This window comes from Odocoileus virginianus, chromosome 22 (genome assembly GCF_023699985.2).
Source record: "Odocoileus virginianus isolate 20LAN1187 ecotype Illinois chromosome 22, Ovbor_1.2, whole genome shotgun sequence".
Classification (NCBI taxonomy): domain Eukaryota; kingdom Metazoa; phylum Chordata; class Mammalia; order Artiodactyla; family Cervidae; genus Odocoileus; species Odocoileus virginianus.
This window is the reverse complement of record NC_069695.1, coordinates 22461155-22476498: the sequence shown is the minus strand read 5'-3', so window position 1 is coordinate 22476498 and position 15344 is coordinate 22461155. Positions and strand designations below refer to the sequence as shown.

At 39.3% G+C, this 15344-nt stretch overlaps 1 protein-coding gene across 2 annotated transcripts in view; it reads right to left on the bottom strand.

Annotated features, from left to right (window-relative positions):
- Positions 1-5824: 5824 nt before the first annotated feature.
- The window catches only part of YES1 (YES proto-oncogene 1, Src family tyrosine kinase), a 60001-nt gene continuing 50481 nt past the window's right edge, over positions 5825-15344 (bottom strand). For both annotated transcript variants that reach the window (XM_070452716.1, XM_020895605.2), the window contains exons 9-12: positions 12248-12324; positions 10607-10760; positions 9199-9330; positions 5825-8418 (exon numbers count right to left, since the gene is read on the bottom strand). In XM_070452716.1, the coding sequence (XP_070308817.1) occupies positions 8210-8418; positions 9199-9330; positions 10607-10760; positions 12248-12324 (572 nt within the window). In that variant the 3' untranslated portion in view covers positions 5825-8209. The remainder of the gene's footprint in view (positions 8419-9198; positions 9331-10606; positions 10761-12247; positions 12325-15344) is intronic.

Below are 15344 nucleotides of genomic sequence, written 5' to 3'. Positions count from 1 at the left end.
ACCCGGAGCAGCGCCCAAAGAAGAAACTCGGTCGGTTCAGAGTACGATCTGCTCGAAGCAGATCCGGACCAGCTCTGAATTTGATGGACTTCCGTCAAGGCTGGGGCAGCCAGGATAGCCTTGGGCCAGAAAACCTTGAAATGACCTCAGCCTGTTTGCTATCTGATAAACTAAGAGGCGGGTCACCATTTATTACATCCATGCTGATTCAGAAAGCTTTAAATACAGGACCGCTTATCTACCCAGTCCTGCAGATAGATAGGCAGGTATTGTCCATTTTACTGAAGAAATAGGATTCAGAGAGATTAAGTAATTTAAGAGACTTGCCCGAGGCCACACAGCTAGATGAGTGGCTGCAAACCAAAAGGGCAGCTGCAAACCCAAGGCTCTGTCCTCTGGGTGGCAGGAATTGTGGAGTTCAGTGCTATAGGATCCCCTGACAACGTGGTGACGGCTACGGACGGCCCCCACCCGCCACCCAACATACACACCGCAGTGTGCACACAACTCAAGTTTCTATACCATTTTACAGATGGTCCACGTAAACCCTCGTCTTGCCTACAGCACACCGCCTTTCGGTTCCTACTTCTAGGGACTGTTTTGATGACTATTTGAGAAGCAGTGCTATACAGATATATTTTTCCATTAATAAATGTTCCTGTGGGTATGGCAGGGATGTTTTCAGGGATCTCCAGGTCATGTCTGCTGCTCAAGGATGCATACACAGAGAACCCTGCCAGATGAATTTCTCAGGCTAAAGACTGAGATAGTTAACTCAAATGCTACAGAGGCTGGGTGGGCACCAGGAAGCAAAGAGGGATGAGTAAGAACCAGTGACTGCAGCAGCTAACGGGACAGCCAGGCAGCGCCAGTTGATTGTGGCCCTGTAGGAATTAAGAGCACAGACTGCTGCACCTTCCTAGTTTCCAAGAGAAGTCTGAAATTTGAATGTTAATGGGAAATAGCCCTTCTTTCTCCCTGGCCTGTCCTACCCACTCTGCAGTTTAGACAGTTAACTTTACATATGGATCAATGTTTATTAACATTTAATTGTACTACCTATTTGTTCATCCCTGTTTTTTGCTGTCTTGATTTTTAGGGTGGGACTGTCTGGCTGGAATATACGCTTATTTTTTTTCAGAATGGTTCTTTGGGCTGAGTGATATATTCCGAGTACTTTGTGTTCTGAACATGTCTTTTTCTTTCAAGATTTGAAGGATTTTACTGTATAGAATTATTAGTTCAAATTAATACTTTTTAACGTAATGTTAAGTCTCATTCTTTAAGAATTTTTTCTTCCCCATTCTCTGGAGAATGGATTTTCTCTTTATGGTTTTAAAATAATTACTAACATATATTTAAGACTCACTTAGCTTACTAATTTTACTCCACAGCTGATGGATTCTTTCAAACCAGAAGCAGCATACTGCTCTGGAAATTTTCTCTACTTGGTTCTTCTTCTTCATTATTATTTTTTCATCTGGAACTTATGTTGGTTTGATATTAAACTTACTCTGAATCTATCACCCATGCTTTAATTAAAAAAAAAATTCCTTTTTGATTCTTTGAGTTCTGGGCATATCCTTTGGTTAACTATTCCAGCTCACTGACTGGGCCAGTTTATTATACAGGTTCAGTTCTGCCTACACAGCTATTCCAAATGCTGACACCCCCTCCCCACACACCTGTAATTAATAGTCCCATTATGTTTTAGGAAAAATAAAGTAAAATGGACAGGATTTATATTCTTATTGCAGCAATGAAGACCCAGCACAGCCATAAAGAAATAAAATTATATATAAAAATATACTGTGTGGGATAAAAAGCAGAAAACACTGCAAAATAAGAGATTAGTGAATATGAAGACAGAGCAAAAGCATCCAAAATGAAGCAAAAAGAAGGATTAAACAGAAAAAGAACAGAACATTACTGACCTGTGAGGCAATATTAAATGGCCCAATATATATACAATTAAGAGTCCCAGAGTGAACAGGGAAAAACAAACTGAAAAATAATCTCCCAGATTTTCCGACTTTGATGAGAACTATAATCCACTGAATCAAGCCTCTCAAACTCGAAATAGAATAACCCTTAAGAAAGTCACGTGAAGGCACATGGCAAATAAATTGCTGAAAACCAGGAATAAAAGACTTCTTTTCAGAGTGTTTTAACAATACTTTTATGGACTTCCCTGGTGGCCCAGTAGTTGAGAGTCCGCCTGTCAATGAAGGGGACATGGGCTCGAGGCCAGGTGCAGGAAGCCCCCGCAGACCGAGGCGGAACCAAGCTGAGCCTGAGCTCTGGAGCGCGCTCTGCACCGAGCCACCACCGCGAGCTCTGGAGCGGCGCTCTGCAGCGAGCTGCCACCGCGGCGGGAAGCCCGAGGCCTGCAACCAAGAGGAGCCCCGTCACCTGTGCTAGAGAAAGCCCTAGGGCAGCAGCGAAGACCCGGCACACCCATACGTAAATTCACACATTTTTCTGTGTTAATATCAGTTTCTAACTTTCTAGCAGTGATATGGATTACAAAAACACAAGTTAGAAACCCAGATTTCTGATCCTTTCGGAGGGTTTGGGATCAGGAGATGTAAACCAGGCAGTTTGCAGATTCCATGGTGTATTCTCTGCGTTTTAGGAGGCCAAGGCATTCCCAGAAAAATAGCAATTATGTGAGTAAAAGGACCCTGATAGCCTTTAAGGAACACACCACTTTACAGAATTCAGTTTTTCTATTAGGATCACTGTCACTCCTTTCCGCCAGTTGGTAAAGTTTTTATTTTTCTCATCTCTATTACCACTTAGACTGCAGGCAGTTTTTCACTTCAGATTCTGTCTTCCAGCTTACTCATGCTAATTTGACCTTTAAGATATGAGTGAAGCTGGCCTGAACCGCTTCCCTGTATGTGGGAACCTAACGTCTGTGCCTCCCAGTGTCTCTGAAGCACTTAGAGGACTTTTTCCTCACTACACTTAAACTCCTTTGTGTGAAACCCACCCCTCCCCTTGCTGTCAACCTTTTTGGACCTTCTCCTATTCCCTTCACTACCTTCAATGCCACCCACCCAGGTCATAAAGCAGAGCTGAAGGAAAGTTTGTGGTAACAGGAGAACTTATCAAGCACCTTAGATATCCTGTTTCTTAAAGGTCTGTGGGCCTTTCCTGGGGTTCTCACACTATTTAACTTGGCTTTCATTGTTTTACTAATTTTCTGGGTGCTTCCTCTTTCTTCCATTTCTTCTTTTTCTTAGCTCAGCCCTCCTACTCCCTCATTCCTATTCATCATTCATTCTACTCATGAATGATTCATTCATTCTTGGAGTGTTATACCTAGCTGGTTGGTTCAGTGGCGTTTTACCACATTTGGTTTGCCAGTTTTTTGAAAAATAGTTAATTGAAAAATCCTTAAGATTCAGTTTAGAAATCAGAGTTCTGAATATGCTCAACATTTCGTATGTTCTTTCCATTTGTGGTAACTAGGGCTTCCCCAGTGATTCAGATGGTAAAGAATCAGCCTGCAATGCAGGAGACCGGGTTTGATCCCTGGGTCGGGAAGAAGGGAAAGAAGGGAAATAGGGAAATGGCAACCCACTCCAGTCTTCTTGCCTGGAGAATTCCATGGACAGAGGAGCCTGGTGGGCTATAGTCCATGTGGTCACAGTAAGACACAACTAAGCAACTAACACTTTCACTTATGCTTACATTTAACAGAATGACATATATTGCTACTGTATCAAAAATGTTACTTTTGTATGAACTGTCACTTTGATGTAATAAAGTAAGATACAGCTAGTGGTAGCATGCTGAGTATCAGTCAGGGTCCCACATGGAAACGGATGCCATACTCCAGATAATTCTAGGATATTTACAAAGAGCGGGGCAGGAAAAGGGGACCACAAGAATCAATGCAGCAATCAGTCAGTAGAAACACCCCTAAGGCAGAAAAGACAGGGGACAGCAGCTGCTAACAGTCCCTCAAAGGAGAGAGGATGTCATACTGAAAGGAACCTGCAAGTGGAGAGGACATAGCTAGCCCAACTCCCAAGGAAGGAAGTAGGGGAATAAATACCTTGACCTCTCAGGTTTCTTCCTGTCTTCTGCCTGAGCTCCTTGGTGGCTTAGCTCAAGAGGAATCCAGAGCGAGGGAACCCACTGGTGAGGACAGGCAAGCCTTCTGGCAGAGTGTGGCTGTGAAAGCACAAATGGATGATACCGGGAACACACGGCTTTTTTACTCAGAACTAGTCCTTTTCGTGTCTCAGCAGCTTGAATGTGAATTAACCAGGACTCTGACTGTTATGAAGGAAACTCAACTCCATGTCAAAAAAAGAAAAGGGAGGGAGGAAGGAAGGAAATGGAAGGCAGGGGAGGAGCTAATTTTATGGAAATAAATGCTGCTGGGGCCCATGCTATCTCGCTCCCCTCTGCATGCTGGTTTGTTCTGGGTCTAAGTGGGGACCTGGACCCCAGCAGCATCCAGGAAGCATCTTCAGAGCAGTATAACCAGACAAGAGACGAGACTCATCTTCCAGTTCCATGGAGAAAAGTCTTAGGTATTTTACTAAGAGATGTAAATCGAGATTTTGCATAAATGGGATCAGAAGACTGACTGGAAAAGATGGTAAGATATTATTTCTTACCAAACTTATATAAATATAATATAATCCTCACCAAAATCTCCCCTGAATTTTTCTGGAGTATGAAAAATAAAGTCTAAAAAGTTTATCAAGAATTTGCCAGAACATCAACATTGGGGGGAAAAAAAAGGCATCATGAAGGCTACTTAATTATTAAACTGCATTATCAAGTGATTAGTCATTGAAAGTATTATACTCATGTCAGAATGTCAAGTAAATTAGACAAAACCAATGGGGTGGGAGATGCATTAACCAGTAATTGCTGCTGGGAAAATTAATGGTATGGGGGGAAAAAAAAATCAAACTAGACCCTTAAGTCACATTTTATGCTCTCAAAACTTCCACGTGAATTAAAGAGTGATGTAAAACACAAAAGAATCAAATAGAACAGATGAGATGAATATTTAATCTTGGGATGCAAAGGACGTTTTAGGAATAAAAAAGATTTGACAACATACAAATGTACAACTTAAATGTCAAAAAAATACATGCAAAATTAAAAGGCAAACAGTAAACTAGGAAAACATTCTTAAGTTGAGAACATTTCTCTACTGTATAAAAATATTTAATAAATGTTTATTAAATGATGTGTTTGTTCATTAAATGTTACTTTTCTGGAATCATTAGGGAAAAACAAAGCTAATAATTTTAGATAAAATAACAGCTAAAATGCAATTAATACCTTATTGGAAATAAATGCTTTTGACTGGCCATTCATAATTTAGCATAATCTTATTTTCATTATACCTATAATAGAAGTGTTAAACACACATAGAAATAAGGCTTGCATATTTTTCATTTTTAGAAAATTAAATCCCTTATGATCAAAAGTGGTTATTCTATTTTATATCCTTCACATGGAATCTTTTTTTTAGAATCTTCTTCTATGAATAACTTCATTTAAATCTCTTAGATCTGTCAGTACATTAAAACCGTACTTGCTGATATGAAAAAAAAAAAAAAAAACCCTGTAAAAACAATGTCACTCACCTGACTTGGAAAATTAATCACAAAGAATAAGTTTAATAATGTTCTGAATTTAAAAAGAATTGATTTAAGTCTGCTCAAGAGTCATAACTCAATACTTTTTTTCCCCCCCAATGGAAGAAGAAACTCAAAATATACTTTGCTTTAAATGCCATTTTAAAGAAACTGAGAACATATGAATAGTGGCTAAAAAGATAAATGGGTACATTCAATGAGAATTTTTATTTCAATTATCCACAAAACAATAATACTTTATAAAAATATTAAGTTTTAGGCTACCATTATTTATTAAAAAAAGTGTTTGTGCTAGAAGGCTGTTTTTACCAACTCCCTTTTTTGGTAAGGAAAACACAGTAAGAGGCTGAAGAAAAGCTGTTGGAAAAAAAATCTTCAAATGTACAAACTTGTTTATTTCTCTCAGCAATTTAAAAATACATAAACCATTTAAACTGAATACACGTTAAGTTAGTGTTTTATTTCCTAACTATACAATTGATATATTATAAGGAACTGTTCCATTCAATTAAAACCTAATGAATGCCATCAACTTTTTCTGGCTTATTTTTCAGAAGGAAATTATTAGTACATAAACATAATTTTCTCCTTTTTAAAATGCTTAGAAAAATTGAAATATCATAGTTCACACAAAGCCCTTTAAAAATCTGAAGTCACAGGTTGAGGATGTAAAAGGTAAATGATGACAGCAGTCTTCTTGGGAAAATCTTCGTGGAAGGATTCAATACTATGCAAGTTACGTAAACATAAGAAACCACTGCAAGTTTTAGTACCAGAACTACTGCCAACCTGCATGAAGTTCATCTGTCACATTTTAAAATGGTTTGAATCTCAACACAGATGCCACAGCACAGAACTGTTTATTTGATGACCAAACCAGGTAAGCGATGATGGTTAGTAATGATATTCCTAAAATGCTGGGACTGGATGTGTTGCTATATTTAAAATGTGACTACAAAAGAGAGTGTTTTAAAACGTAAATACCAGACTTTTGTCAGACTCAGTTCCTTTGCTAGACACTTACACCCGTGACGCTGCCATTCAAATTCATATTTTGGGATTTTAATTTTCTTTTTGAGTTAGTCATAAGAGTCAGTATTATTCTGTATGTTTCACTGGTGTACTTTAAATATGCAACAACTGTCACCCTCTTTTCACCAATTATACTGAGTACGTTCTCCTCAAATCAACTAAATTCTAAAAAGGGAAAAATGATCATCATTAAGTATACTTAAAAACGGAATGCAGATTTCAACATGGACTTGAAAACTGGAGTTCTAAAAACGTCCTGCATAGAAGCTGTATCACTGGAATTAGTGGGAAGCCTTAACTTAGCTATTTGAGGCTACAGCACTCATTTAGTGTTTGTGTTAAGAAAGATTAGTTTTATAGTCCTACCTATAACTCTTAAAATCTCAGAAAATAGATTAAGTGAGGAGCTTTGAGTGCCAGCAAAGCCATTTTGTCACTCCTTAACATCAACGTTAAACACAACATCCCATCTCTCTATCTGTAAAACTTTCACATTTTCTTTTCTCATAATTTCTTTTAAATACATTTTCCTCTCTGTTAGTCTATATTCTGTATGAGCAAAAGTGCATTCAAGTCCCTGATCTAGTGATATTTTCCATTTGTGGCACCCACCGTTAAGTACATATTAGCAATCTCACAGTACCAGTCTACTTTTCAAAAATGACTGTTAAAAAAACGCTGGGTTTATTTTTTTCATGCTATCTAAAGATTAAAAGATTTCCCCTTGGATCGTATGATTTCAATTATATATTGCCTTTAAAAAAAAAAATCAATGCAACCTTACAAAAGATTAGCTCACTTTCTAATTACCTTCATTATTTTAAACTGAGCTATTAAGTAATGATTAAAATGAAAAATGTCTTCTACTTTCCAGTTTCATGAGTATATTGAGTATTAACACAGTGCATTATACTTTCAAATTCCACTGATGTCATCTAACATTTAATCAAGTTTTAGATGCCGTTTCCTTTTTGCTTCTAAAAACCTGGCCCACTTCCATGCAAACAGAGGCATATATAAAGGTTGCATATTAACTGTTCAACTTAGAAAAAACTTCTAAGAAGAATAAATGCAAGATATTTTTAAAAACTGGAATGGAACTGTTTGGTCCCGTGAAAATTCCATAATTCTAGATTTTATTATGGTATAACTGATTTTAATCTCCCAAGTTTTGCCTATACTGATTGATAAATTTCTCTTATGAGTTTGGGGAATAAAAGAAAGGGAGTGATTCATAAGCAGTAGCCTTGCTGCTCTTCATTGTCATGCCATCATTCACATGGTCATCCAAATCTTAACTATATTTTCTTTGGACCCTGAAATCAGCTGGAAAAATTCATCATTGGTACTTTATAGAGTTTAACACTTGGAAAAAAAAAAAAAGTGGTTTTGTGCAACCATGTCTGGAATTCCAGTTTACCATCAAAAACATGCAGGGTGAAGAAGATTTTCTTCTTTTGATTCCTGTACGTCAGTGAGGAAGTCTACACAAGTTCTTTACAATTTTGGCAGATCGGTGCATATAAAATAGGCTTCTTGGATTATAAATTTTCTCCTGGCTGGTACTGTGGCTCTGTAGCAGTGAAATAGTCTTCCAGGAAGGACTGGATATACTCAAACGTTGGTCTCTCGTCAGGGTCCTTCTTCCAGCACAGATTCATCAATTCATGGAGGGACTCCGGGCAGCCCTGGGGGCACGGCATCCTGTACCCTCGCTCCACCTGCTCCAGCACCTCGCGGTTCACCATACCTGACACACGGCAGGAGACGGTGAGAAACAGCGCCCCGCGGCACTGAGGGCCACACAACAACCCCCAACCACCGATTCCAGACAGCCAAGGGAGCTTCTTTCCCGAAACGGTCCTCTCCGACAGGGAAATAAAGCTTAAATGTCAAAGGACATCAGCAAAAGCTTAGAAAAACGCTAATCTGTTTCAACATATCTAACTTTCTTCATTCCACCTGAAATCTGGTTTTTAGTACTCATGCCTTTCAAAGCCAACCCCGAACTCGGGCTAATGAACAGAGGCAAGACAGTGTCTGAAAGCAATTCAGAAGAATGAGTTCTAGTTCTGGTTTTGCCAAACATACTGATTAAGTTACTTTATATCAAGTCACTTCCTTGAAACAGTCTCCTTATCTAATGTCACCTTTTTGACTTTGCTCAGATTTATTACACAGGTCCTTTCTTGTATTCCTATGTAATCCCCAACTATTTCATCAGCAGCTCACCCTGTGTTATCACAGGCTAAGCATACCCTCAGTTACTTGTGGGAGGAAGGGAAGGAGATGACTGAGATATATTTATGCTCATCATCTGAGAAAACAGGAGAGCAAAAAGACCCTTTTAGAAAAGGGAGAAAGCTATGCACACAGAGCCGCATCTCAAGGACTGGCTCTCACAGACTGCTCACCATCCAATGCCAAAAAGAGAGAGCAAGGGAGGGAGGGAAGAAAGAAGAGAGGCAGATAAAGAGAAAAATAAAGGCCTTTCCCCCATAAACTCCAGTTACATGAAATGCAAGCTCACCCGGATATGGCACTCTGCCTTTTGTTACCAGTTCTGTCTGTAGAATTCCAAATGACCATACATCAGACTTGATTGTAAATCGACCATACAATGCAGCCTCAGGAGCTGTCCACTTGATTGGAAATTTTGCACCTAAAACAGTATTGACAAGCTTGCTTCAGTAACTGGTTTCTTTCTGTGCACATATGGCAAAAGCAGGGCTCATTTTTTGTCAGTATCTCTACTGTACCTGTCATCAGTGTCAAATTCTTCAAAAGTACAAGATCTTCTTTAATACTATTTAAAATTTCCATTAGTAGAAAACACATTCCTTCCTGATAAGATATTCAATCACATAAAAAAGAGCATGGCTGGTGGGGACAGAAAACCATTCAAGAAGGAACAGAGGTAAAAACGCTAATAAGAAGCAACCAAAAACATGGATTATAGGATCTATAACTTTTTAAGTCAGTCCAGCTGCCTGTGTGCTATAGTCCATGGGGTCGCAGAGTTGGACACGACTGAGCGACTGAACTGAACTGAGCTCCTAGTAGTTACAACTGCTGGCTGCCAAGAGCATATTCTGTTGGTTCTAATGTCTACTGGTTTTCAACCATAATCTCCTTTTTATATTATGATATCTCTCTAGAAAATTTTACTGTAAAAATTTTTAAAAATTTGAAAAGCCTGTATTAATTTACTCAAATATTTAGTGTCTTAGCACTTTTTATGCACATTATGCTAATTGTTATCAGAGACACAAAAACACAGCCTTTGTGACGTTTATATACTTATAGTGAAAATAAGATTATAGGTGTCTTAAATACTTAAAGTTATTTACTTACATAGATATATAATGTTGTAAAATATAGTTCTTTAGATGTTCTGACAAACGGAAGATCAATTTTCATTAGCACAATCATAAAAGGTTTCATTTAAAAAGTGGTAGCGAAGTTTAGCCTTAAAGAGTGGTTAGAATTTTCATAGGTAAAGACTGAAGAACAGGAAGATATTCTAGCTGGAGGGGACAGCACACAGGTATGGAGATGGAAAAGAAAGCACTGAGCTTCTAGTGCTTAATGTAGTAAAACCTGGATGGTTCTGAGGTTACAAACATTATTTTAAAATGTTTCTTATTTGTTGGCATGCCAAGGGAAGTGTGAAGAGGATTATGAATACTGCTTGCTATATTCATAATGCAAACACCACCCACAGTCAGGTTCTTCTCTGGGGGAAAGAGCTATCAGAAAGCCACAGTATTATGCACTATATATAATTTTATAAACAAAAATCAATGCTTCTATGACTCTTTTGAGCAGGTCTAGAGCTGTTTGCTTAATTCTGTACAACCCTGTATGTTCAAAAGAACGGTAGGAAAATCCATTCATTGAAAATGAGATTACCAGCATTTATTAAACAATCATTTTACCTTGTCTTGCCGTATATTCATTGTCTTCAATTAACCTTGCTAAGCCAAAATCTGCTATTTTGCACACAAGGTTTTCTCCTACAAGAATATTAGCAGCCCGAAGATCTCGATGAATATAGTTCATTCTTTCAATATAGGCCATACCGTCAGCAATCTTGGGAAGAAAAACAAACATATATGGTATGAAGGGAATGATGGAGAGGGCAATTCTGGTTAATGTTAAACCAGATCACTGAAGAAATATCTCTCGAAAAGAGATGACGGTAATGGGGCACAGTCTAGTAGATGATAGGAAAAACAGAAAACCTTTTAATGGAGCAGGGAGAGAAGGATGAAGAGGAAGAGAGGGGTCAGGAAAAGGAGAGGGGAGAAGGGGGGAAGGGGGAGAAAAAGAGATGGCACGTGGCCCACAAAGCCTGAAGCATTCAGCTGGCCCTTCACAGATGAACAGTCTGTCCGCCTCTACCATAAATGGGCTCAGAGCCTGGAGCTCAGGTGCATGGACGAGGCTTGACATATGCTAAGGTGGCACAGGTGCGGTTTTCTTAGTATAAAGTTTGTCTGAATTGCCAGATCCTGTGGACATCTGGACACTCATTGTGAAGGAGTCTTAGATTCAATGTGTCAACCAAAGCCAATAAAAGACCCCTTGAATACCTACCATATATCTGAATAAAACTTAACAGTTCTCAATTATATTTAAAAACAAAAACTCAGAAGAGTAAAACTACCCCATCTTAAACTGTATACCCGCCATCTAAATTCTTGTTTGGGACTATATTAAAAAAGAAATTCAGCATATACTTTATTTTTCTTTATTTAAAGACCAATATGATTAATCACTTTAGGTATACCCGGCCTTCCCTGGTGGCTCAGAAGGTAATGAATCTGCCTGCAATGCAGAAGACCTGAGTTTGATCCTTGGGTTGGGAAGATCCCTTGGAGAAGGAAATGGCTACCCACTCCAGCATTCTTGCCTGCAAAACTCCATGGACAGAGGAGCCTAGAGGGCTACAGTCCATGGGGTCCCAAAGAGTTGGACATGACTGAGCAAATAATACTTTCACTTAGGTGTATGACCTCCCCACCTTCTATCCGAGTAGGATCAGTGTGACTCTGTGTTGCTTAATATCTGCTGCTCCACTGCACCCCACTCCCAGCTTTGTTCAGGTCTTCTGCAGCATATACTCAGATTTCTATTATTTTCTTTGGAAGAGCAATCATTCATTGTCTTAACATGTATCTGCTTCAGTAGAAATACATACAGATTTGGTATTTGTGAATGCATATGTTTCTGAAAGGCCACATGATACAGAGCAGCATGGTACTGGGATCACTGACTCTAATGCTCGTAAGCTGTATGAACCTTAGATGCCTGGGTCCTCAGATACTACAGTACCTGTAATATACAGAGATTAGACTGGATTATCTGTAATGTTCCTCTGAGCTCTAAAACTCCATGATTTCACTATATAAACAACAGTATTCTGAGAAGCCTGGCGGGCTGCAGTCCATAGGGTCACAGAGAGTCGGAAAAGACTGAAGAGACTTACGGCGCGCAAGCACACACACACAAGATTAGTTTACATTTTTAATGTGCACTTGCAGTTCAAATGGACACACGGGTGAACACACACGTACCTGAGCAGCCATGTCAACCAGCTGTGGGAGCTTCAGATACTTTCCATCTCCCTCCTTCAGGAAATCTAATAAGCTCCCTGTAACAGACAGCAAGACATTCACGAACAATAAGCAAATCTAACAAGAGCAAAATGGGCTAATTAGGACATAAAGATGTAATACTGTCTGTTCTTTAAAAAAAAAAAAAAAAAAAAGTCTTGACTGTGAAGGGAAGCAAGAGCCAGAGAGAAGTTGGTGAAAAGTGGATGCTGGGACCACGGGAGGGTTTTCTGTTTAAATGAAAGGATGAATTACACACTGTAAGAACTGTCCTTAAATAGAGGAAGTGACACCACTTCTTTAGATAACTGCTCACACAGTACAAAAGCTGCAGAGCCCAGAAACAGCAGCAATCGGGGATTGGGATGTGTCATTTAGACAACTGTTTTTCTTTGCTCTTTAACCAATTACAACAAATCCCCCCTCCCTTAAGTGTTCCTCTTATCCATTCATCGGAGCATTCTAAATGTACCAGTGGGCCTTTTAACTTTGTTTTGGTCATGGGTTATTTTGAGAATCTGACAAAAACTACTGACTCTTTGTCTAGAAAAATACACATAAGTATGAAAAAACTGATGGAGAACTTCAGAGGAAGTTTTCTGAACCCTCTGAAGCTCATTCATAGCAGAGAGCAGGTACTTGATAAGTAATTGGAGACCAGTTCAGAGCACTCCTTCAGTTTGCCCCATACACGTCTCTAGCTTTATTTGCAACCAGTTGCTTTCTACACTTTCCACTACCCATGGCTTCACTCCCCATTTCCTAACAGCTCTGCAGAAATACCAGTAGCCCTTCTGTTTACCCATCCACATTCCTCATCATCTCAAAGGACGATACAAACTTGTCTTTTCTGATTTTTCTAATTTTTATTCCAACCTAGATAATCTCTTCCTCAATTTCTATGTTACTCACTGAACGTGTCAAACACCTAGAAATTCATTATGCTTTGGCTTGAACTTATTTGTTCAGAGCAAGCTGTTATTTAGCTTTATAATAAAAATTAACTCATTGGATTAGGTCTTCTTTCCAAATTCAATGTAAGTTAGTTAGACAGCTTTATTTCTTTGATGCCTTATAATACTAGCAGACCGTTTATATATTAGGAGCATTTAATACATTTCAATTATTAATAATTTCTAGAGTATCCACTTCCCTGGTGGCTCAGATGGTAAAGCGTCTGTCTGCAATGCAGGAGATCCGGGTTCAATCCCTGGATCTGGAAGATCTCCTGGAGAAGGAAATGGCAACCCACTCCAGTACTTTTGTCTGGGAAATCCCATGGACAGAGGAGCCTGGTAGGCTACAGTCCATGGGGTCGCAAAGAGTTGGATACGACTGAGCAACTTCAGTTCCAGTTTCAGTGTATCCTGACAATCAAGAAAACACAAGAGGCAACGAGTTCGGGTGGGTTACAGAGGGCCAAATTCTAAGTGCGTGAAGAGCAAAATGGGGAACTACCGAGTTTAAAAGTGGGAGGGTCGTCTGTGATCCTGCATTCTCAACATCTTATCTAGATATAATCCTAATCCGGCAATCTGACAACACAGACCTCTATCACATTCCCCAACTGAATACTTCTTGAAATCAATACACAAGCTAAATGGCCTGTTAGCTTTATCTCCACAACACTCTTATGAGCTCGGATATCCTGATTTAAACTTCCTCCTGGTCCCTTTCCTCCCTTCTCGTTCACCCTAATATACTCTGACATAGGATACCTGGTAGTTTTTTTATGCAGAGATTCCTTGTTAAAAATGCCATGTGCTCTGATTCATGTTGAAGTTTGACAAAAAACAAAATTCTGTAAAGCAATTATCCTTCAATTAAAAAATAAATATTTTAAAACGCAAAAAAAAAAAAAAGGCATGTGCTTTGGGAGCTTCAGATAATGTTTTAGCCATCAATTAGTTCAGTTCAGTTGCTCAGTCATGTCCGACTCCTTGCAACACCATGTGGACTGCAGCAGGCCAGGCTTCCCTGTCCATCACCAACTCCCAGAGCTTACTCAAACTTATGTTTATCAAGTCGGTGATGCCATCCAACCATCTCATCCTCTGTCGTCCCCTTCTCTTCTTGCCTTCAATCTTTCCCAGCATCAGGATCTTTTCAAATGAGCCAGTTCTTCACATCAGGGGGCCAAAATATTGGAGTTTCAGCTTCAACATTAGTCCTGCCAATGAATATTCAGGACTGATATCCTTTAGGATGGATTGATTGGATCTCCTTGCTGTCCAAGGGACTCTCAAGAGTCTTCTCCAACACCACAGTTCAAAAACAGTTCTCGGGCGCTCAGCTTTCTTCATAGTCCAACTCTCACATCCATACATGATTACTGGAAAAACCAAAGCTTTGACTAGATGGACCTTTGTTGGTGAAGTAATGTCTCTGCTTTTTAATATACTATCTAGGTTGGTCATAGTTTTTCTTCCAAGGAGCAAGCATCTTTTAATTTCAAGGTTGCAGTCATCATCTGCAGTGATTTTGGAACCCAAGAAAATAAAGTCTGCCACTGTTTCCCCATCTATTTGCCATGAAGTGATGGGACCAGATGCCATGATCTTAGTTTTCTGAATGCTGAGTTTTAAGCCAGTTTTTTCACTCTCCTCTGTCACTTTCATCAAGAGGCTCTTTAGTTCTTCTTCACTTTCTACCATACGGGTGGTGTCATCTGCATATCTGAGGTTATTGATATTTCTCCCGGCAATCTTGATTCCAGCTTGTGCTTCATCCAGTCCAGTGTTTCTCATGATGTACTCTGCATATAAGTTAAATAAGCAGGGTGACAACATACAGCCTTGATGCACTCCTTTCCTGATTTGGAACCAGTTTGTTATTCCATGTCCAGTTCTAACTGTTGCTTCTAGACTTGCATACAGATTTCTCAGGAGGCAGGTCAGGTGGTCTGGTATTCCCATCTCTTGAAGAATTTTCCAGTTTGTTGTGATCCACACAGTCAAAGGCTTTGGGGTAGTCAATAAAGCAGATGTTTTTCTGGAACTCTCACTTTTTTCGATGATCCAACAGATGTTGGCAATTTGATCTCTGGTTCCTGTGCCTT